This window comes from Meles meles, chromosome 5 (genome assembly GCF_922984935.1).
Source record: "Meles meles chromosome 5, mMelMel3.1 paternal haplotype, whole genome shotgun sequence".
Classification (NCBI taxonomy): Eukaryota; Metazoa; Chordata; class Mammalia; order Carnivora; family Mustelidae; genus Meles; species Meles meles.
This window is the reverse complement of record NC_060070.1, coordinates 116,957,598-116,982,894: the sequence shown is the minus strand read 5'-3', so window position 1 is coordinate 116,982,894 and position 25,297 is coordinate 116,957,598. Positions and strand designations below refer to the sequence as shown.

At 39.8% G+C, this 25,297-nt stretch overlaps 1 protein-coding gene across 3 annotated transcripts in view; it reads right to left on the bottom strand.

The window, feature by feature from the left end:
* The window catches only part of KCNQ5 (potassium voltage-gated channel subfamily Q member 5), a 553,626-nt gene that overhangs the window by 24,626 nt on the left and 503,703 nt on the right, over positions 1-25,297 (bottom strand). For all 3 annotated transcript variants that reach the window (XM_046006379.1, XM_046006378.1, XM_046006377.1), the window contains one exon: positions 4,515-4,623. In XM_046006379.1, the coding sequence (XP_045862335.1) occupies positions 4,515-4,623 (109 nt within the window). The remainder of the gene's footprint in view (positions 1-4,514; positions 4,624-25,297) is intronic.

Below are 25,297 nucleotides of genomic sequence, written 5' to 3'. Positions count from 1 at the left end.
AGCATTCCAGCAAGAGGGGGAGGGGAAGGGCAGAGGGAGAAGCAGACTCTGGGCTCCATCCCAGTATCCTGAGATCATGCCCCGAGCAGAAAGCAGACACTTAAACTCACGGAGCCACCCAAGCTCTCCTCATCTTTCTATTTAGAGACTGATTTCTATGAGTGAACGAAATGAAAATTAACTGTTTGTATTAAATCATTAACAAAATATAGAACATTTGTGAAAAATAAGTACAATCTTCACTCCCAGTCATGAATTTAAAACACATTTCCAGCAAATTTGTGCCCTCCCACTAAATAATATTTTGAGAATAATCTGTGATAATCCTGGAGGAATTATACAAAACTAAGTATTCTTCTGATTTTTAAGACATATTTTGGAAATGTCTAAGAATAGCCATTGTTCGTTACTATAAAAACTGATGTCAGTCACTGAAAAAAAAGTCTCAGAGTGCATTTGGGTAACATAATCCAGACAAGTTCAGACAGTGGCCTTAGTCATCTCAAAGAATCTTTACTGCCCAAAATAACTAGAAATTAGAAAATGGCAGATGCTTAGTAAATATTAATAACCAAAGCAAGAGCTCCTGTTTTGCTCCTGGGGGATGTAGTGGTTTTGTTTTCCGTGTTGTCATCCTTGCAGTGGAATACATATTTTCTGTTATACATCTTCATGTTAATTTGGCTCTTAGGAAAACCCATTATTATTATAAGAGCTACTGGAGGACAAAAGGCATATTCAACTATTCATCTTAAATAATCAAACCACCAAAAATAACAAGAAAAATGCCAAACAAAGTTGCTCTTTTAGAGGTGAATAATGGATGGTTCATGCTTGCAAGCAGTAACACAGACATACATAATAGCATTTTAGATGAGCTGCAAGAAATGGGTATGTTCTGGCCAAAGACATTCCTGTCAACTGCTATGCTGCTTTTTTCATTTAATTGGGCTGAAGAAAAAGACACTTTTGCATAAGATTTAGGGATTTACAACAGCAAACTCCTTTTCAGAACTGCCAATTGTACTGGTGGGTCTTTAATCATGTATTTTTAGAAATTAAGTAGTATCACGAGTTGAAGATTTCCAATGAAGTTATTAACTACTGAGAATCGCTATTGCGTTTTTAGAGAATTCCACGAATTTTAAGGGGAACTCAGAATCAGGATACGGGGGAGAAAAATATCCCCCTTGAGCGTCACACAGGGGCAAGCAGAAAGCTCCAGTTCACAAAAAGGAGATACACGTAAATAATAAAGTCCCGTTAAAAATAAGAACCAAGAAAGGATTCTGAAAAGCAAGGGAATTCTGCAAAGGACTTTACAAAAATCAGGCAAGTTTCAAGAGGATGGCAGGAAAGTAAATCTCAAGCAGCCACTGAAGTGCTTAGCTAGCAGAATAAACCTATTTCGTTTTCTTTCTTGCGGCTCACAATTCTTTTTATAGGTTGTGAGGCAAAAGCAGAAAGCTTCAGAAGGTCTTGGGAAATGAACAAATTGGGTTAAGTATGACTTTTAGGAAACCTAATCTGTTCCTATTAGATAAGATTTTACTGTACTGTTGCAAGTCAGACTAATCTGTGGATGAATTGCCCCATCTTCACTATAGGGTCTTTGAGGGATGGAATGAATGAATGTGAAGAATTTCAAGGTGACTTCTTGACCAGCAATGCCCAAGAGAACTTTCTGTAGTGATGCAAATACCCTGTGTCTTCTGAGCCCAGTACAGCAGCCACTTGTGGCTCTTGAGAACTTGAAATGTGGGTAGTGCCACTGATGAACTGAATTTTTAAAAAAGATTTATTTATTTGAGAGAGAAAGTGAGTGAAAGCGAGCATGAGAGGGTAGAAGGTCAGAGGGAGAGGCAGACTCCCTGTGGAGCTGGGAGCCTGAAGCCAGACTAGATCCCGGAAGTCCGGGATCACGACCTGAGCTGAAGGCAGTGGCTTAACTGACTGAGCCACCCAAGCGTCCCGATGAACTGAATTTTAAGTCTGATTTAAATTAACTCAAATTTTACTAGCCTCATGTGGCCACAGGTCACCATATCAGACAATGCAGTTCTAGATCCTTTCTTTCCCTTTTAACTAAAGGTTTCAAGTATCATTTTGCTACAGACCCTTGGGTTTTCTGGGCTTAAATATTACCTAAGGCATCCAGGTACCCCAGGGGTAGGAAGATCATATAACTTGAGATACTTTGAGAAACACAGGGAGTATCAACAATGAACGATTATGATGAGACAAGAGGCATCATCTAGGATGGTCCAGGGCCCGTGAGGAGGTACGGTCCTCCACCCATAGTTTCTTGCTCTAGGGTTCCGTTGAGAAGTTACTGGATTTTACTTCTTTTTAGGGTGCTGTAACAGACAAGGTATAAGTATCTTCTTGGATACACATTTTTATCAACTGTGATTTTCTTTGCCTTAACAAACATTTATCAAAATCTTTATAACTCTTTTCTGCTTTCCCAGTGATTCCCAAACATCAAGTAAAGCAATTTCTAACGATAAAAAATGACCAACTAAAAATAGAAGTAAAGAATCAGTCATGCTGATCTCTGAAATTAGACTAAGTATCTGGATAGCTAAGTTGGGTTGGATATTTTAAGTTTTCTTCTGGCTTTTTGGTAAGAGGCAGAGAGAGCCAAAAAGATCAGAGGTATTTCTTTGCAACAAAGTCATACAGGGTTCAGGGACAGATTAAAATTCTCCCAAAGGGATTAAACTAGGCAGGCTGAGTTTGCAGCACTTTCTTTAGTCCAGATCCTAAATTTTGGAGTGAGTGGATCCTGGAAATATAAAGGTAAGTTGCCTTGGGTACTCTATTAGATTCTGTCATTGGAAGAGGAGCATATTAACATCAGCTTTTTAATTTATTTTATTTTTATTTTTTTAAATTATTATTACTATTATTATTTTTAAAGATTTTATTTATTTATTTGACACGGGGACTGGGTGGAAGCAGGTTCCCCGCTGAGCAGAGAGCCTGATGCGGGGCTCATTCCCAGGACCCTGAGATCATGACCTGAGCCAAAGGCAGCGGCTTAACCTGCTGAGCCACCCAGGCACACCCCCCCTTTTTAAAAAAAATATTTTATTTATTTATTTGACAGAGAGAGACACAGCAAGAGAGGGAACACAAGCAGGGGGAGTGGGAGAAGCAGGCCTCCTGCTGAGTAGGGAGTCTGATGAGGGGCTCGATCCCAGGACCATGGGATCATGACCTGAGCTGAAGGCAGCCACTTAAAGACTGAGCCACCCAGGTGCTCCTTAAGATCAGCTTTTAAATTCAATATCTATTTAAAGTGTATTTAGAGCCCCAAATCCCCTCATTGCCTCATTTCGGCAGATGGCTGCCCTTTGTATTCTCATCCCAGCAGAAGTCTGGGGTTTTATTCTCTGGGGAGATCTCTGAACTGCAGGATACTGGGCACATAACCTAACCCCAACCTTAACCCAAATCCTAATCCTAATTTTAACTCTAACCCTACTCCTAAACTCTACCCCCTAATCTCTAACTCTAAATAACCCTCAGGAGAGGTCTCTGAAATGCAGGATATCAGGTACCTACCCTAAGCCTAATCATAACCCTAACCCAAAATCTGAGAAAAAAAACAAGGTGTGGTATATATACACACTGGAATATTACTCAGCCACGAAAAGAATGAAATCTTGCCATTTGCAACGACGTGCATAGAGCTAGAGAGTATTATGCTAAGCAAAATATGTCAGTCAGGGAAAGACAAATACCATATGATTTCATTCATATGTAGAATTTAAGAAACAAAACAAATGATCATAGGGGAAAAAGAGAGAGAGAGAGACAAACCAAGAAACAGACTCTTAACTATAGAGAACAAAGCGATGGTTACGAGAGGCGACGTGGGTAGGGAAGATGGGTTAAGTGGGTGATGGGGGTCAAGGAGGCACTTGTGACGAGCACTGTTGTATGGAAGTGTCAGATCACTGTATTGCACACCTGGAACTAATATTACGCTGTAACTAACTGGAATTTAAATACATCTTAAAAGCCAAAAAATCAGCATTTAACCTTACATTCAGCCAGAGAGGAGCAAGTCACTGCAGAGGACTTCAGGTTTCTCCTATTCAGAATTCAACCCATTTTGAAATAACCTAGTGGGATTTTTCTTTGATGTAAGATACAGAACCATGGATCAGAGCATCAAGTCATAAAAATCATTTTATAAATCTAGTTGCATCTATACACAAAATGCCCTGAAAGCCTACAAATTCTCACGACAGCCAATTCTCAGGGAATCTCTCCGGCATGGCCTGGCATTCCGAATCTCGCTTCCTTTTATAACACACTTTGTGCCAAACACAGTAGAGTTTTGGATAAAGAAAACGTATTTCAGAATTTATTAGGCAAGTGAATGAACAGGAACAGAGAAACTATTTCAGGAGGTTTACCTGCAGGAAAAATAACTCAGCAATATACTAATTCAAATAATTCAAATGATCTTTGGATCATTTTGTCAAAGGTTTTCCACCAACCTGATAGCTCGAATGACAGTTTTAAGCGGTGGAGTGAGGTCCTCGACAGATACGTCACACTGGCATCCCTTCTCGTCGTACACATCGTCGGTGCCAAGCGCCGTGTCGGCTGCAAGAGAAAACTGTCAGTTAAAGACACCACTACCAGCAACTGCAAACATGATTGCTGACCAGGAACACAGGGGATCTCAGAGACTCGGCTTGGAAGTCAAGAGATGTGTAAGGTCAGCCAGTTGTTTTCCCCAACAGTATTGCTTCTCCTTTCCCCTACAACCTTATTCATTTTATGTGATTTAACACGAATACCTTTCTGAGCTGTTTTCCGTTGGGAAGATAGAACCATTGACACACTGTCTTTCCAGTAGTGGTGATGGATTTGTGTTGATCCACTCGTGCTCTTTTGCCCATTCTTTTGAAACTTACTATCAGCATTTAAATAACAGCTCTTTGGAGTTAGGCAAACAGTCTTTGGATACTCAACTAACTGGCCTGCAAACACAGAGCCTGAAGCCCATCACATTGACCCCGTTAGCCCCATGCCCCAAACGAGTGTGGAAGCAGCCGTGTCCAAGAATATTGACTACTTATCAGTTACGGAACATAGACAGCTCAGAAGAGAGCTTGCTTAAGATAATATGGCCAAAGTTGAGAAGATTTTCAGATTGGACAATAAAATTGGTTCCTAATAAACCAAACAAAATAATATTCAGGTTAATTACAAAATTTGGACATGGGGGAAAGGTGATAATAAATAGCAAATTAATAAAGATTTGTAAAATTAAAAAGGAATAAGCTCATATCATTGCAGGTTTGTTTTCAGCAATAAGATATTAAAAACAAGTTAAAATTTCTGGAACGGGGGATGGGTTAAATAAATATTAATATATTTATATAACAGAATCCTAGGAAGCCGTTAAAATGACGTCGAAGGTAAGGGACTGAGAAATGGCACAATTTATTACTTTAAAAAAATCTATATATCTATCTGGGATAAACAATGATTTTATTCTTTTTGCTTGGCTGTATTTTCTAAAATATCTAGGATGAATATATATTATCCTGGTAATAAGTAAATCAAGTGATAAAAACACACTCATGAGAGATGTTTTATGTAGCCTCCAAATACTATTTAGGCCTCTTTAAATGTTGAGCTACACTAAAGCACTACAGTTCTTTCTGACGTCTTTGCTTGGCCCAGTGTTCCTTTGATAAGTCATGAAAAAGAAGAGACTTGTCATGAGTTGTCTTGGTTGGGTTTGCAATCCTGGAGGGCTACCGGAAGTCCATTCACTGAATCGGTGTTTATATTTGGACGGCAGCTGGGGCATCTCTTAGTCAAGATCTTTACTGTGTGGTTGCCAAGTCTCCCGTGTGCCAAGAGTGGAAGGAGTGGGGATGGGAAGAGCTGTATGTGGGACTTCACGTCTCTGCTTCATGGTCCTTCCTCAAGCTTAGGAAGAGGGAGAGACGGAGCTGCTGCCTCACAATAATGAAAATCACAGCAACCACTCGTTGAAATTCATGCCAGGCGTTGAAAGGAAGCCTCCGCCGATATTAGTGCTCTTGTTTAGACGCACTCTACACGTTAGTGGTGATATTATGCCTGGTTTTAGAAGCCTAAACTGAGGCTCAGAGAAGGTAAGTATCTTACCTGAGGCCACACAGGTGGTCAGTGGAGCGAGTGAGCTGCAGAGCGTGTTCCTAAAATCCAGTTCCCCGAGGCTCTTACACTGCATCACCCAGTGTCAGAATGCCTTCAGGGTTCCAGTGGGTTTAGCGGTGGCATGCAACGTGTCAGGAGAGAGCAGGGGAAAGAGCTGGCCACCCGTGCTGCCTTGTCGGTGCAGCCTATCCCTGCTGGGCATGTTCGACTTCTCTCCAGAGAAGCCTGCCACAGTTTCAATGAGAGGACACATGTTGATTCTGCCTGACCCTTGGTTCTGACTCAGTGATGCACTTGAGGGGAGCTGGCCCATTTCGCTTGACTGATCACCTACCCAACAGAGCCCTTTTAGTGCACAACACGCCCAAGGTTAGATGACATTCTTCCAGGAGCAGTTGGCAATTTCTTCCTCTGATTTGAGCCTAACCTGCTTTCAGTTGGTATAGTAGCTGAGTAGCATTGGACTTAAATTCATGTCCACTTGGAATATCAGAATATGACTTTATTTGGAATAAGAGTCTTTGTAGATGTAATTAAGGTAGTGTTCAGGATGAGACCATACTGGATTAGGGTGGGCCCTCCACCCAATGGAAGGGTCCTTATAAGACACAAAAGGAGAAGGTACAGGAACAAAAAGGAGAGGGAAGCTGAGCCTGGCCTGATGCATCTGTAAGGAAGGACACCAAGAATTTGGGGCAACCACCAGAAGCCGAGAGGAGTATGGGATGCCTTCTCCCTCAGAGACTCTAGAAGGAACCAACCCTGGTGATGCTCTGATTTCAGACATCCTGATTTCTTGAACTGCGAGAAAATAAATTTCTGTTGTTTTAAGCCACCCAGTATGTGGTCATTTGTTATGGCATCTCTAGGAAATGAACACGAGCTGAGAAATGCGCTCGAGAACAAATGAAGAGTAAGTGACAGAACGAGAATTTAAATTTGGCAGTTGGGTTTTGGAGCTGCACTAGTAAGTACTGACTGACTCTTAAGTCTCCCTTCCGCCTCCTTCCAGATTTGTCTCTCTTCTCTCTTGTTGCCATTTGCATTCCCTTCTCTTGCATTATATTTGCACCCACGTGGCTCTGTGCGGTGTGCTCTCATTGTCTCAGGTGAAGTGACCCCAGACAAAAGTGACTTCCTATTCGGGGGAGCGTGGTTACCATGGCCAGTGCATCCCCTAAAGGGGACCTGGAAATACATATACCCTGGAGTTGCAAGGAGGGTGTGTGTGGGGTGAGAGATGCAGGGGTTCACACACAGGCTGGATGATCACCATGTGCCATTATGGAACCCTCTGAGATACCCAGGTGTTAGCTCCCTAAAGGAAATACCAAATAACTCACTTATCAGGATTCCTAGTACAGAACTCAAAAAGCACTTTTAAAAAAAAAGAAATTTTGTTTATTTTAGAGAGAGAGAGAGAGAGAGCACAAAGGGGAAAGAGAGATGAGGAGAGATTCTGAAGCAGACTCCACACTGAGTGCCTGCCCAGGATGGGGCTCGATCTCACGACCCTGTAATCATGACCTGAGCCAGAATCAAGAGTCAGGCGCTCAACCTGACCGTGCCACCCAGGGGCCGCATTTACAGAAGTGTTTTGCGCTGCCATTCAGAAAAGAGGTATGTGCCCGCTTTCCCTCATCTGAACTCTAGTGAGAGGCACTTCTCATACAGACCTATGTTTTTATCTCTGAAAACTGGGGAACCCTGGAGAGGCTACAGGGAAGGCAGATCCTTCAATGCCTGTTACCAATGACTTATCTACTTGAAAATACCATATAAGCAACCCTAACACAATGATGTATGTCCAAAACAATTAAGTAGCATAAAGTGCAGGGTCCTTTAACTACGAAGTTAACGGAAAACTTCACCAGTCGGTGTGTACTGTCCCAATAAGCACAAATGTCAAGAGAGTGAAATCATAATGTTCACACTGTGGATGACACTGGGGACATTCCAACTGATTACAAGACAGTTTCCTGCTCTACCTTACCCCTGTCCTTCCTGTACCCCAAGAAGAGCTTCAGCTTAGCCATTCTGTTTAGGAACAGGTTGGACAGAAGATGGGAGTCAGTCACCACCTGCCTCATATCCAAATGAACCTTACTGTGGAATATTACTACACATAAGAACTTGATGGTTCAAGGCATACATTAAATTCTCAGGCTTTAAAAAACATTTTTCGTAGGTTTGGTCAGAACACATGAATAGGAAATATATCTTTGCTGGAATATGTTGAAGCAAGGACTGAGTTAGGAAATTTTTCTCTTTATTTCAAAGCCACAAAAAAGGATGAAAGGCTGCCTTTCTCCTTCATAACTATCTTGAGATGTCCGTTTTCTTTCCAGGGAGGTTAATTTCACATCGAATGTCTTTCACATGATTCCAAGAGGCTTAAAACCCTTAGTGAATTTTAAGACACCTGGGTGGGGCTACCTTTTCAGTCAAGGTGTGGCTGTCTGCTCTCCAACCACACATCTGGCTCTCTGCCCTTGCATTTTGGGAGATGTAGGTTATGGGTATATAAGCTCATGTGAGCATCGGTCTGCACAAAAGCTAATCACAAAAAGCCAAGGTGCCATAGAGTGAGATGCTCCCCAAAGTCCTGCTCCCTGTGGACAATCCTGCCAGGTGTGGTGAGGCTGCCCCAGTGGAAGATCAATGCTTGGAGAAAAAAGAAGTTTCAAAATACTACCTTTTATTTCTCCCAACCCTCTCCTGTTTCTTATTAATTAACAATATTCAAAATTTGCTTTCAAATACCTCATTCTCCTACATTTTGGAAAATCTATTTCAGTGTCTGGAAAAGACTATGTGAACCTTAGGTGATGAAGAGAGAGGAAGTAAAGAACATTCTGGAAATTTCTGCTATGTCCAAAGACCGTTTTTCTGTTCCCACTATGAAATTCTGCCATCAGGATGCAGATAGTTATGAAAAAATAAGTGGTTTCTAGTTCTTTCTCTTGATCATCTCCTCTTATGGGTTAGATTTCTTTTTACCTTTCTTGATGAAATGATTACAATGGTTTTCTACCTTGCCTGCATGTTAGAATCAGCTGGGAGGTGTTAAAAAAAAAACAAACCCTCAATACAAACAACACCTTCAGGACCAATAACATGAGGAAACTGAGGGCTGGAAGCCAGGCCAAAAAGATGACATTCCATGGTTTCTCTCAGCCAGATCTGAGGAGTATGTCTGACTAACCTGTCATTGGATTTGGACTAATTCTCCATGTTTCCCCCAACACCACTATTGCACAGGAACAATTTGAGACAATACAGGTGCTTCACAAGACAAGATAAATGATTGCATCATTTAAAAAAAAAAAAAGAAAAAGAATTTAAAAATATCCCTTGACAAATTTGTGATATGGGAGCAAGATTTCATCTTTTTACTCAGGTTTCCGAATCCCAGTTCTTGCTTTTATTCCTCATCCATCTGAAACCCCTCTCTTTCTCTCTCTCTCTTTTTTAAAGGATTTTATTTATGTGAAAGAGAGAAAAAGAGAGAGCAAGGGGGAGGGGCAGAGGGAGAGAATCTCAAGCAGACTACTTGCTGAACACCAAGTCCCAAGTGGGGCTTGATCTCACAACCCTGAGATCATGACTTGAGCTAAATCCAAGAGCCAGTTGCTTAACTGACTGAGCCACCCACGCGTCCCTAAAACCCCACTCTTTACAGGCCTTGGCACTGTTCTCTTTGAAAGGAGTCACCACTGTTTTAATGCACAAGAAGCTTACATGTTCATAGATCAAAATAAAATCGAATTGTCAAAACATAGCAGAAAACATTTGTTCTGTCTGTAGAGGAATGATAATGTCCTGATGTGTGGGTCAGCAGCAGAAATTACAAAGGAGACAGCTGACAGTTTGATCATGAATACAGAGATTGTTACTACCTAAAATAACTAAATTACAATGCAAAGAAAAATGATTGGGAAGAAAATGGAAAGATATAAAGAGGCGTAATATTTACAATGAGTAAGAAGCTTATGTGAATAGATCACAATCCAAAATATAAATGTATAAGTAAGTCTATCAGAAGAGATTGCTTCATAGTATCAAAAAATGGCAGGAAACTGTTCAACCTACTAGAACTAAAAAAATACAAATTAGAGTCATGCAAAAGTATGGATTTCTACCAATTTAAGTAGCAAAAGAATAATAGTTGCTACTAAGAAAATTGAGGTGAATCTGGTATAATCTGACATTGCTAGTGACTATGTAAATTGGACAAATGTTTATAATCAGCGATATTATAACTTTACACCAGAGAAGTTTTCTTTGGAAAAGGGAAATAAAGGTAGGAGCTCAATGCAATAATGTTAGCTGCAATATTGCCCCATTATAGAGAAATAGTTGTAGAAATGTCAATGTCCCAAAGGAAGAAATTATAAATTATAGTAAATTACAGTATTTGACTATGATGGTGTACTACACAGCTATGAAAAAAGATAATTATGAGTAGCATATAATAATAGGAAAGTATGTGATTTTAAATACTCAGTAAAATTAAAATATGAAATGAAACATTCATATTGATTATAACCATGTACAATGATATACAAAGAAAACTAGCTAGAATGGAATATATAAAAATAAAATTAGCTGGAAAAAAAATTGTAAATGATTTGTATTGCTTTTAAAATTCCATGGGGAATTTAAAGATATTTTTAAAGATATTTTTCTATTACAAAATATTATATGTTTTTTGAGATAGATTATTTGAAAAATAGAAAAACAATGAGTGAAGAAAAAAAAATCTTCCCAAGTTCCAGAACTTAAAGGAAATCATTATTATAATGTAATTCTTACAGTGAAAGTGTGAGGGTTAGAAGTTTACAATAAACTTTTATTTTGGGAATTTAAATGAAGCGTATTATGATTCTATTCCATTATGCTGTGGAATAAGCCATAGCATAAACACATTAAAATGGCCACTATTCATGGGGATGATAACTAATTTATTACGTCCTGTCATGAATTATAATTTGTTTTCCAAGGGTTCCTTCCTTCTATGGCTGGTTGTATTTCAATTACCTTTCCCCATGATCATTTCCCAACACCTTAAATATCATCCTAAAATTAGAGAGTCCATTTCAGCCATGTGCTAGTCCAAAGGCAATTCCTTTAATCCAGCTAGAGTTTAAAATAACTGCTTGAGACTTTGCTGGAGTAGCATGATTTCATTTCGCTCTGTCCTTGGCTAAGACCCTTTTTTCTGTTATGTGTTAGACGCTGCTAAGTCATCAACAAGCTGTACTGGGTTCTGAACCTAGAAAGATGCTCCACATAGTTTATATTTTGATCGAGGTGTTTTTCTTTTGAAATGTTTTTTTAAACTTTGTTTTTTCTCTTATTATAATAGTAATAATACTCACCATAGAAACTTTGAATTTTAAATGAAATAATAAAGAATGAGAATTATTTGTTTAGCGTTTGAACACTCTGAGGGAGTGGTGGCCTATTAAACGGTGGCCTATTCCCTTCCACTCTCTTTTCCTCTGCATTATCTGATGTTTAATGTCAAAGTCAGTTTCTCAGCCCAGATGGCAAAGAGGACATCTCCGGTTGCCCCGGGAGGAAACTTGATTCAGATAGCTCAGGGGTCCTCATCCAAACTCACCTCATTAGAGCTTTTCCATCCCATGCTCCGGCCACACCAGACTACCAACAGTTTCTCCAGGTGCTACTTAGGCATCATTATCTTCGGATACTTTCTCTAAGGGAACTGTTTATATACCCCATCCACTCTCCCCGCCTCCTCTCTCTTTTTTTTTTTTTTTTTTTTTTTTTGTGGTTGGCTCTCTGCTGAATTTGCAGTTGATACATTATATTATGTGTAGGGCACCACAAAACCAAGGTGCCCTCTTCCCTATGGGGAGAACATCAGAATATTCAGAACAAACCATTTACATTTCAGCACGCATATAAGTTTTGTGCCATGTTGGAAACTAGAATTTTATTTTAAAGTTGAGCAATTACTGATATTTTGAGTTACCCAAACCAAAGAGGATGAGCTATAGAGGGAAGCATGACAAAGCTTAGTGTCTCAATCCAGCTCTGCAATTACAAGCCCTTCAAGAGTTTACCACCTCCATGAAATGCAGCCTGATCCCAACACTGACTCAGCCCTGTCTTCCTCGGCTGTGAACACATATCTCTAGGACTGGGTTTTTTTTTTTTTTTAATATTTTATTTTTATTTATTTTAGAGAGAGAGAGAGAGGGAGCGCACAAGCCAGTTTGGGGGAGAGGGCGAGGGAGTGGAAGGGAGAGAAGGAGGTTCCCTGCTGAGCGGAAAGCCGGCTCGGGGCTGCATCCTAGGACCCTGAAGATCATGACCCGAGCCGAAGGCAGACGCTTAACTGACTGAGCCTCCCAGGTGCCCCTCTATGACTGTTATTACATAGTATTATAGTTGATTGTTTACAAGCCCCTTGCCTTGCTAGACAGTAAACTCTCTGAGGGCAGGGACCCTGTCTTTTCATTTATGTATCTGTCTACCATGTATCTTCTCATCCATGTACCTCCTACCCCTGGAACACTCTATGGTGCAGAGAAGACACTCAATGAATGTCTGCTTAATGAAGCATTTGCCTCAGGCCCCATGACAGTAGTCCCTGTTCAATAATGTCTGGATTTAGGATTTTAAACCTTGATGGCTGGGTAGACGGCAGTTCACTGTGTTCTTGTTTACTTGGTGAATCATCTCCGAAAGTTGAGAGACAAGAGTCTTCACTGAAGAGGTTGTCAGCTGAGAGGTCATGATGGCCCCAGTCTCTCAACTTTGTGTCCAGAGATGGATGATTCAGGGTCTTTGCCTTGAGCACTTTGTGGCCTGGAGGCATGGCCCTTTATTTTATTAATGATAGTTGTAGTTCGTTTGGTTCTTGGAAGTGAGGTGGTTTACAAATTACAAACTGTAACTTAAAATAGAACACTGCCAGCTTGGAAATGTGACGCTCATTTCACAGATGAAGAAAGTGTAGCTCAGCACGGTTAAATCACCTCTAAGACACAGGATCGTTAGGGCAGAGCAACCTTTGAAAATCGAGATCATGTCTCGCTGGGTGCAAGTCTCCAATGACTCCCCATTTTTCCCAGGGTAAAAGCCCGAGTCTTTCCTAGGGCTATAAGGCCCTGTAGGTCTGTCCCTTCCCCATTTCCTGTCTGTCCTCATTTCCCATCATTTTTCCCTTGACTCTTTTCCTTCCAGGCTTCCCTTCTCTGTCCCAGCCCTCCCAGTTGCTCCTTAAAGAAGCCAGGCACCCCTCTTTTGGGCTATCCTTGAGGAATCCACTCTGGAAGCCTGCAGGCTCTTCAGCTGCATTGGTCTCTGCTCTGTATCTGTTCTTTAGAATGACCCAGACCATCCTATGTGAGGTCACTTTCCTCGCTAAGTCACCAGTCTGTGTCTCCTTACCTTTTTCTCCTTCTTCCTTTTTTCCATGGCACTTACGCTCTAATAGACATACAATTAACTTGTTGGTGTTTACTGTTTTCCCTGCTAGAATGTAACACCTACAAAGACCAGTATCTTGTTCTCTGACGTATCTCACACACTTAGAGGAGCAAGGTGCTGATATTTAATGAGAGGACCACCAGGGTAAGAGAGGTCCCCCTTCTACTCTAGCTGTGGGTCTTACTGATTACGAAGTATAACTTACTACTAACCTCTGGATTTTGGCCTCCCTGGTTGCTCCTATATTATAGTCTTTTTTTCTTTTTTGTGTGGTTTTTCATGACTAGGTACACTTTGAGATCCTACTGTAAAAAAAATCCAATATTTCCTCATAATGTTTAATTTTTACAGGATTTTAAAGTAGGGTTTTTAAAGGCCATATAAAATAACTCATAGCAAACATCATACTCGATGGTGAAAACCTGAGAGGTTTTTCTTTTTTTTCTTTTTAAAGATCAGAAACAAGATGAGGTTGACTACTCTTCCCACTTTTATTCAACATAGTACTAGAAGTCCCAGGCATAGCATTCAGACACACAAAAAAGAAAGTTGCACCAAAAATAATAAAATACTTAGACATAAACTTAACCAAGGAAATGAAAGACCTGTACTCTGAGGACTATAAAATTGATGAAAGAAAGTGAAGATGACACAAATGAAAATACATTCAATGCTCATGTATTGGAAGAACAAACATTGTTAACATCTATATGTTTAATGCAATCCCTATCAAAATACCAATAGGAAGCACTATGTTGTATCCCTGAAACTAATGTAAATTGTGTGTCAACCATATTTTTTATTTTTTTAAAGATTTATTTATTTATCTGAGAGAAAGAGAGAGCACATAAGCAGGAGGAGCAGAGGGACAGGGAGAGAGGGAATCTCAACCAGATTCCATGATGAGCACAGAACCCAACGCGGGACTTGGTCTTAAGACCCTGAGATCATGACCTGAGCTGACAGAGTCGGATGCTTAACTGACTGTGCCATCCGGACACCACAAGTATACTTTACTTTGAAACATAAAATAAAATAGGATTTTCTCCCAGTGATCCATGAAAATATTTAAGAGGCAAAAATAAGTTCAAGGTAAAAGAAGGAATAACTTCCATAGTAGAAATCAGGGACTATTCGTTGCATGAATATCATACGTGCTACTTTTATTTTTTATTTATTTATTTTTTTAAATTTATTCTTTTGACAGACAGAGATGACGAGCAGGCAGAGAGGCAGGCAGAGAGAGAGGGGAAGCAGGCTCCCTGCCGAGCATGGAGCCCGATGTGGGGCTTGATCCCAGGACGCTGGGATCATGACTTGAGCTGAAGGCAGAGGCTTTAACCCACTGAGCCACCCAGGCGCCCCCAGTACTTTTATTTTTAGGTGGAATGCAGCCTATAGGTCCACTTTAAATTCTTGGGTCTGTAAGTCTGTAATCAGTAAATAGTAGAAAAACATTTAACATCAGTACAGTAAGCAAGAGGGAACTCTCTCTAGCTATCGCAATCATCCATACTAACATAATAAAGAAGACAATCGAGACTTCTTTTTCTCTTCAGGAACAATGTAACATTAGCGGACATGTAACTGTATCACAGTGAGACATGGTGTACCTTCATATGTCACTTTTGGAATATTCACTCCTTTGTGCTTCTCCAGATATGACCCTTATCCCAGTATCTTATATTGCTAATCCTGTAGGGACAAAGTGTGAAATTTCAGTCATGTGACCAGTGTTTACTCAATTCTGAATTGTAGGAGATTTGGAATAATAACTTAGAAATGAGTTTTTATTAAGGATTCAGAGACCATCTCACTGAATTCCCATAGAAATAAAAAATAATGTTACAAGGAAAATTTTCATGCATCTGTGAACATATGCCCATTATGTTTTTTCTAGGCTATTGAATTAAAATGCTGGTGTTTGGAAAAAATTCTGAAACCCCCAATTTTTTTTAATTGAAAAAAAAAAAAAGTCTAAGTATACACCTCTGCAGCATACATTGACTTCAAAATAAAATATCCTCTTGAATCTTTAAGGCAAAATTCTAGTTAAAGGTGTATCATTAATATTTTGAACAAGCAATTGCATTTTCCTGTGTAATTTTTAACCAGAGTAGATGCAATTTATATAGCAAATTTTGCTAGCACAATTGAAGATAAACATAATTTTGCTGTGCTTTCTGTGTATTTTATTTTATTTTGGTGTTGTGACATTCTTGACATGAAACAGAAGATTTGGGACCCAGATTAGTTTTAGTACCCATAACAGAAATGAAGAGGTACAAACACACTACCAGAGGAAGTGCCGCTTACCTTCACCTCCACTCCCTCCCCCTGCCTAAAGAGAGTTATAGCTAGAGTATCCTGTGAATATCACATTCTGAAAACATTGCCCTAGATGCCTTTATTTATTTATTTATTTATTTATTTTTAGATTTTATTTATTAATTTGACAGAGAGAGATCACAAGCAGGAAGACAGCAAGCAGAGAGGGAGAGAGGGAGGCAGGCTCCCCGCTGAACAGAGAGTCTGATGTGGGGCTTGATTCCAGGACCCTGAGATCATGACCTGAGCTAAAGGCAGAGGCTTAACCCATTGAGCCACCCAGGCGCCACCCCCCATATGCCTTTAAAACTTGCTTAGCTCCATGGAAAATTTTCATAGTAAGGAGAAAATACAGTTAAGCTCTGACTGGACTTGACTACTTTGTTGTTGGCATTGCCTAGTGTGGTTACCAAGGTGTTTTGATTTCTAACCACAATAAGCAATACACTTAGGGGACGCCTGGGTGGCTCAGTCGGGTAAGCATCTGCCTTCTGCTCAGGTCAGGATCCCAGAGCCCTGGCATCACGTCCCGCCCGCATCAGACTCCTTGCTCAGTGGGGAACGTGCTTCTCCTCTGCCTGCCACTTCCCTGCTGTGCCTTCTCTCTCTCTGACAAATAAATAAATAAAATCTTAAAAAGAAAAAAGAAATACACTTAATGTTATGATCGAGCACACACAGGTACACGCACACACACACACACACGCACACACATACAATTAAGACAGACATTGCCTTCAGGGTTAAGATGGTAGGTTGAACATACAAGTTTGATCCCTCAGAAACCCACTAAAGCTATAGTGATGAGATTATTTTTAAAAAGACATAAGCCCATAAAAGGAACAGAAGAGGAGGCAGCAACAACATAATTTTGGAAGTGGGAAAGCAGATGGACAAGTTAGGTAACTGACTAGCTGATACCAGAGAGAAAACCCTATGCCAACATTGGGAAAAGCTGAGAAATAACAAAATTTACACTTCAGAAAACTCAAAAGGCTCAGGAATTGGCAGCACTAAGAATCTCTGGGAATAACTAAGACAAGGAAGGTAGTGTGCAATGTACCGCACAGCCTTGGGCATGTACTCTTCTCCTTTTCCAGCAGGAGACTGACTGGAAGCCTCTGGACAAGGGGTCACCAGGCACAGCTGAAGAAGGCATGTTATACACCAAACCCGGCTATCAAGTGAACACATACGGCCTGAACTTTGAAACCCATGGGCACCCTGTTGCCATCATAACAATGGCACCAGGAACTTTATCCTCCAGACGGCAGATAGGTATTCTCCGCAGAATGTGTTTGGCCCAGGAAATGACCTAAAGGTACTGACGCTAGACACTCCCCATGAAATGACAAATGCAGGTCAACCCATGCTGAAGGTCAAACGTGATCATCCCCAACCAGATGCTTAGAAATTCCAGTCACCCTTGTCATCTTCCACGCTTCATTATGAAAAGACATGTCTGGTTTACTAAATATCCGAAGAAAGTCTCCCAAAGATAAAGACCAAAAATCAATTAGAAGGAAACAAACTAAGAAAAAAAAAATTCAGAACACTGCCATTAATATCTTTACTGACATAAGGTAAGAGACTATCTATGAAATAAAAGTAGGAAGCTAGAATAAAGGAACACAGTAAACAACAACAGGAACAAAGAATCTGATCAGTGACAAGCAGAAATAAAAATCTCAGTAAGAATTTGGACCATGAACTCCCGAAGTTGCCCAAAACCCCTAGCAAGTAGAGCAAAAAGATAAAGAGATGGAAAACGAGAGATGAGGGAAGAAAATCAGAAGGCCAGTCCACAGGCACAGCTTATGGATTTCCATAAGAGACAGCAGAGAAAATGAAGGGAGAAGATCCTTAAAAACAAAGAAACAAATGATAAAATATTCTAAAACAGAAGATCATGAATCATCAGTTTGAAATGACCCCTCAAGAATCTACTTTGGTGGCTAAAAATATACCCATACCAAAAAATATCATTATGGAAATCGAGAACACTGGGGACAAAAAGTGGATTCCACCAGCCAGCAAAGATAAAAAACAACACATCACTGGTCACATGCAAAAATCAGAATGGCTATAGGCTTACCAATGCTGAAAACAAGCACACAGGGGAGCAAACTTTTCAAAATTCTGAAGGGACATTATTTTCAGTCTGAAATTCTATACCAAGCAAACTGTCAAACAGCATGGGGATGGGGGGAAAAAAAGCCTTTTCAGAAATGCAAAGTCAAAAAAATTTTTTTTCGCTTTTCTTTCATTCTTTATTAAGAATGTACTGTGCAATGTACCTCATCAAAATAGGAAAGTGAGAGAGAGAGAGAGGAAGACCCAGGCATGGGAGTCACAGCGGGAGTCAAGAATGATGGTGAAGGAAAACTCCCGTGTGATCACAGTGTGCATGGTGAAGAGGGTCATCCATCCCCGTAGGACAAGGGACAAGAATGTTGACAGCTGTCAGAGTCACGCCTTCCATCATCATACCCTTTTTTTTTTTAAGATTTTATTTATTTATTGGACAGAGATCACAAGTAGGCAGAGAGGCAGGCAGAGAGAGAGGAGGAAGCAGGCTCCCTGCTGAGCAGAGAGCCTGATGTGGAACTCGATCATGACCTGAACCGAAGGCAGAGGCTTTAACCCGCTGAGCCACCCAAGTGCCCCTCATCATACCCTCTTTTTGCCTGAAAAAGTATTAGAGTTTTACTATCTGAAATGGGAGTATATTAAGAAAGACATGAACGTGAGACCCCATCAGCTGGGAATTCCATCTAAAAAAAAAAAAAAAGAAATTAAAAAAATAATGGCTATGCAGCAGGCTCGAGAATAGTTGGCTTAGTGAAAAGGAAGATGGAGGATTCCAGGATGAATTTTCCAAGAATTGTCACAATTCATCAGTTACCTGATGAAATTGATCCTGTGGAAAATTTTATTGAGAGATTACTGGAAAAGGTGGGAAGAAGATTTACTTACTACAGGGAAAGCAAAAAGTAAGAAACAACTGTAGGGCAATATAACACATACACATCATGTAGACAATGAATTTTGACTTACTTGAAAAGTTACAAAACCAAAAAATAAAAAAACAAAAATGAAAACAAACAAACAAAAAATCTTACAAAACCTAGACTGGAAGGATGGGAGGATCTGTGAAGAGAAATAGCAAAAAAAAAAAAAAAAAAAGAGAGAGAGAGAGCAAAACAAAGAAAGAAAAGACCTAAATCTTCATTTACTAGAATTGGAAGCAAACAGAGAATGTTCAAAACTGCTTAATCAGAAGTTAGTTATATACACCTACTATCAAACATATGGAAAATTATAAGCCTCAGAAGAAACAGCCAAAAAATAGAGTTGCTTGGAACATAGGCGTGGGGGTAGAGTGGAAACGCGGAACAGGGAGCCATCATCTTTTTTCATAAAGGGCTGAGATTATTTGACTGTAGTTATTATTTTAAACTTCCAATTTTATAAGTTGTAATCATGAATTTAAATTTATAATTCTAGATTTACATACAGTTGTAGGAAATAGTACAGAGCTCCTGTGTACCCTTTCTTCAGATTCCCCCGGTGGTAATATCTTGCAAGGCTATAGTACAATATCGCAACTGTGATATTGACATTAACACAGTCAAGATAGGGAACTTTTCCACCACTGCAGAGAGTCCTCTCATTGTCCTTTCCCCCACAACCCCCTCCCTCTCACTCTATAGTCATGATCCCTGGCAACCACTGATCTGATCTCCATTAATTTGATCATTTCAAGAATGTTATAGAAATCACATAGTCTGTGATCTTTTGGGAATTTTGTTTTGTTTCACTCAGCGCAACTCCTTCAAGATTTATCCACATTGTTGTAGATACCAATAGTCTGTTCACCTTCCTTTGTGAATGGTGTTCTACAGTTTGTTGAAGGACATCCAGGTTGTTTTCAGTTTTGGATTATTATGAATAAAGCTGCAATGGACATTCATTGGAGGTTTTATATGAACATAAGTTTTCAGGTTTTTGGGAAAAATGCCCAGACGTACAGTTGCTTGGTCATATAGTAGCTGCATGTTTAGTTTCATAAGAAACAACTAAACTGTTTTCCAAAGCGACTGCACGTTCTACGTTCCCATCCGCTATGTGTGAATGAGCCATCATCCCCAGTCCTTCCCAGGGGCTGGTGCTGTTACTGGTCTTTATTGTAGTCATTCTGACGGGTGTGTGCTGGTATCTCCTACAGTTTTAGTGGGTGTGTCCCTAACGGCTAATGATGTTAAATTCTTCTCATGAGTTCATCTGCCATCTATATAACCTCTTTGGTTCATGTCTGTCACCAACTTTCTTTCTTTCTTTTAAAGATTTTATTTATTTATTTGACACACAGAGAGAGAGAAAGAGAGAGAGTGAGAGAGCAAGCGAGCGCAGAGGGAGAGGGAGAAGCAGGCTTCCTGTTGAGCAGGGAGTCTGATGTGGGGACTCCATTTCATTTCAGGATCCTGGGACCATGACCTGAGCCGAAGGCAGATCCTTAACTGACTGAGCCACACAGATGCCCCTGTCACAAACTTTATAATTAATTTTCTAATGCAATTATTTTCATTAAGTATTGAGTTTTGAGAGTTCTTTATATATTCTAGACACTAGTCTTTTGTAGACATGGGGTTTGCAAACATTTCCTCTCATTCTGCAGCCTGTCTTTCATCCTCTTAACAAGGCAGTTCTTAGAACAAAAGTTTTCAATCTTGATGAAGTTCACTTTGTCAATTTCCACTCATGAATAATGCTTTTGGCGTCAAATCTAAGAACTTTTTGCTTAGTTCCAAATCCCAAAGATCTTCTCTCATGTTTTTTTTAAAAAGTTATATAGTTTTATGCTTTACATTAAGTTCGTGCTTCCTTTTGTGTTAATCTTTATTATGTCACTGTTAAAAGTAGGCGTATGTATTACTATGGCAACACAGAAATTCTTTGAAAAAAATTATGAAAAGACTCTTGAAACAACAATCCTTGTGACACATTCTAATTCCTATTCTGTCCTACCCTCTCCATCCCATCTAACTCCATTCCTTCCCACCTCACCTTGTTTCATTTCATTAGAAAAATGATAACCGTACTCATAAATTTGATTTCCCGGCACTCTACCATGGACAGAAAGGCACCATAGATACAGTCTTTCCTGCCTGGTTGGTGCACATCCTCATTTTTAAATCTTGTTCAGTATTTCTTTTTTTAACATTTCCATCAATTCTATTTCAGATGTTTTAAAAAAATCACCCATTGCTCCTTAACATGAAGATAAACCCTGAGGTTTCTTACCTGCTTCCTTTTTCACTTGCTTCTTTATGAAGTAGCACACGGTAATACACATGGTCTGCAACCCACGTCCCATGAGTCCTAGAGTCTAAGGGGAGAGCACTGGCAAGTTCAGGGCCAGCTCAAATGCCTAAAGGCTGGCGAAGTGAGAGGTACTCTTGTTTCTTTCTCTTTAAAGTTCTGTGCCTTTCTACAGTCACCTCAAAAACAGAACACCGTCTCCTTGTTCTTCACAAAACTACATTCTCGGTAACTTCCTAAAATATCATTTATCTCAACTTTCAGTACCAACTCTTAGCACACAGTTGATTATTCCAAGGCAGGTAAAACCCTATGCGCAGTGCCTGTCCAATGTAGGCAACTCGATTGCTGGGGGATTCAATTAAAATCCTAATGTAGTCGTGTGTACCAGATACACTCACCAGCACTCTTGTGATTTGGCAAATTTGGTTTTTATTTTGTTTGTTTTGGGGTTTGTTAATTAGCAACACCCAGAATTACTAATTCACACTAATGAGGGATCTATTATGTAAGACACTACTGTACTTGAACATTTTCTCTTTAAGATCAAAGATCCCACTTATGCTGATTGAGTGGATAATTCATGCATTATCAGCATCTTAAATTATGCTAATTATGATATGAAATTCTCTAAGATACTCTATTAAGGACTGTCAATTAACCTTACTTACTGGCTAACAGAAATGCCGGCAAAACCTCATGGAATAGTTCCTGACACTTAATTAAAAGGAATCTTTCTGTTGTGAGTGATGATACGAAGCATCAGAGTTTCCAAAAACAATGAATATGGTCTCTGCTACTAAAATTGCTGATCGCACCATAATAGTGGCTTAGTAACTGCCCATAAGGTAAAAAGGAAAAATATAAAAATGCTTTTCTTCTATTTAATTGAATATGTTACTACATTGACTGTCTTTATTCAAAATGGGAACACTGGAGTATGTGTTCTTTTAAAATTATTGCAACTATAAGGCAACTCAGGAATTTCATTACCTTCTTAAAAATCACTCAATACCCCCTTTATTGAATACCTCAGCACTTAGGGATTCAGCAATAAACACTTTTAATAATATCACACTCTGGGCTTCAGTAATGCATTTCATTTGTATGCTGGCTTTTTATAATCCCAAAGCAATTTCTATCAATGAGGTGAATAACTAAATATGAAATCATTTATTTGTTCATTATCTGTTCACTATCATTTCACTCACTAATAAATATTTTCTGGGCAACTATTATGTGCCACACACTGTATTGTCTCCCATCCAAGTACTAACCAGGCCCGACCCTGCTTAGCTTCCGAGATCAGACGAGATCGGGCGCGTTCAGGGTGGTACGGCCGTAGACCACACACTGTATTGTCACATAGGAAACCAATGCCCCTCTTTCCAAACAAATGAACTATTTCTGTCGTCTTTAATAAAGACAATGAGCCCTGGATAAATAGTAATAAATCGCATGAGGTATCATAAAGATAATGCCATCTCTCTGTGATTATATAAATTATTCAGCAGGAGGACTCCTAAAATTCAGTCTGAGGACTAAAGGAATAAAGTTTGTATGAACGTATAACTTTAAAACTTCCATTTACAATCAGTAGGCATTGCCGCCAAGCACTGGATAAAGGGAAGATGAAAACATGCAAACTAATCGAGCCTAGGACTTCAATTAACAAAAATTAATGCAGAAATTCGTATTAATGAAATAATAAATAATAATATTGCATTCAATTTATTGAGTGCCTATTCTGTGGTGGGCATTGTACAAGGGATTTTACACACATTATATCCCATTATTATACACACACTCTATTAGGTAGGTATCGTTTCTGCTACTTGACAGAGAGAGAGAGAGAGAGAGTGATGATAAACTAAAGTGTGGTGAGGCTAGGTCACTTGCCTCAGCTCATCCAGCCTAATGGGGAAATCAGGGTTTGAAACAAGTTCTGTCTTATTCCAAAACTGATTCTTATTCCAAAAGCGGTTTTTCTAACCACTGTTGGATTAATTCAATTTTCATTAAAAAAAAAAAAAATCCCTCGAGGATTCACCATACTCAAAGCACTGTGAGTTTTTCCAATCAAAAACAAGGATCTAAAACTCCTGGCTTTGTGAAAACTTTTTTTTTTTTTAATTCATACACATGCAAATCTACTTCTGTAGACTGTTGTATCTCTACAAGCAAATCATCTAAGCGTTTGTAATTAGAGCAAGGTAAATCATAGTCTAGCAGGACTGCCTTTATTAGAACAATGTTCAGAAAATCCTAGCAAAGCCAAGTGATAAGAGCAAAAAGGAAGGTCAATGACACACAGATAACTAGGACAGGCAACGGGACGCGCCTGACAGCAGCATCTCAGACAGGCCCCTCATTCAGGAAAATAACTGAACTAGGTCAAATTACAAGAGATTGAGACTTAGACAGACGGTACTTTACCGGAGGGAGGAACATTCTGAATCAACGACAGACTTCAAAAAATGTATTTAATCCTGTCTCCAAAAGGATGAGATCTGTCTTCTTTGAATCATATTCAGAAACACCTGACCTCAATAAAGGCAGTCATGGTTGACAATGGGCCGACAAACCGCAGAATGACACATTTGCATTATTCATTAATCCAATCTGTTGGGGAATTCAAAATAGATCTGGTAATTTTTTCCCCTCAACTTTCAATTCTTATTAGGTTAGCAGTGATATTGTCAGGAAATGCCAAGGTATAAACCTTTGGATACCTCTTGGATGGGGTTGGCCAGAGATAGCAATGTTTGAGCGTTGCTTTAAAAAAAAAAAGGAATTACTGGTGCATTACCTTAACTGACACTTGAAGGGATGGGGAGAGAACGCCTTGGATGTAGTGACAAAGGGGCATGGCTTGGGAAGATTTTCCATATTAACTGAAACAGAGGACAATAAATCATTTGACGAACACTAAAGATATCTGATGATACCGTGTTTCATTCATTCATTTATTGGTGATGTGACCTGCGTGAAAGAAAACATGCTGAGCAGCATGGTAGAACATATGAAGAGTGACAAATGACATCTAAATGTGATTTCCAATCTGAGCTTCGGCATTTAGACTGACCTACGCAGGTGAGTTATTTACCTTTTCTAGGTCTTGATTTCCTTATCTGCAAAATGGCTGTGTGGGCATGCAACGAACCAAGAGAAAATGCCTCGTCAATTCCTGGCACATATTAGGTGCAACAATGTTGGTTTCCTTCCCTTCCCTTCTTAGGCTCTAGGCGTGCAGGAAACTACAGGAAAGAATACCAATAGAACCATACACGAACATATTGGTTCAGAGAACCAACAGCATACTGTAAACACTTAAAGTGAATAAGCTACCAGTGACTAGGACACTAGGTTGCCATACTGCCCGTAATACTTATAGCTCCTCCCCTTAAGAGGTAGGGCTTCTTTCTCTACCCTTCGCATCTGGGCTGATCTTGTGATTTTGCAGTGAGGTTACTCTGTGAGTTTAGCCTGACCCACCGTAGGCCTTACAGGTTGGTCTTGCACTGTTCTCCAGGGCTCACCACCACTCTGAACCAGCCCAACCTGCTGGAGGCTGAGAGACCACATGGAGCAGAGATGAGTCAGCCCAGCTGAGGCCTCCTCAGGCCAGTCAGCCCCCCAGGCAACCCAGTAGCTGATCACAGATGCACCAGAGAGTCCAGCCAACAACGGAAGTACTGCCTGACAGAAATGCCTCCTAAATAAATGGTTGCCGTTTTGAGCCACTGAATCTGGGGGGAGGGAATTGTTTTGCTGTAACAGATAACTGATACAAATGTAGAAAGACATGAGGTTATGACACTTTTCAACCAAAACACAAAATCATGGGAACACAGGTTCAAAACAAGTTGGGAAAGATTAGTCACCGACACCAGCAGAATGATATGGTACACCAGTTGCTGTTGCCTTAGATTAATGAAAAATGCAAATTTCTCACCATCGGGAATTAAGGGTTTCATGTGCAAATGAATCTTTGTAACTGGAGGTA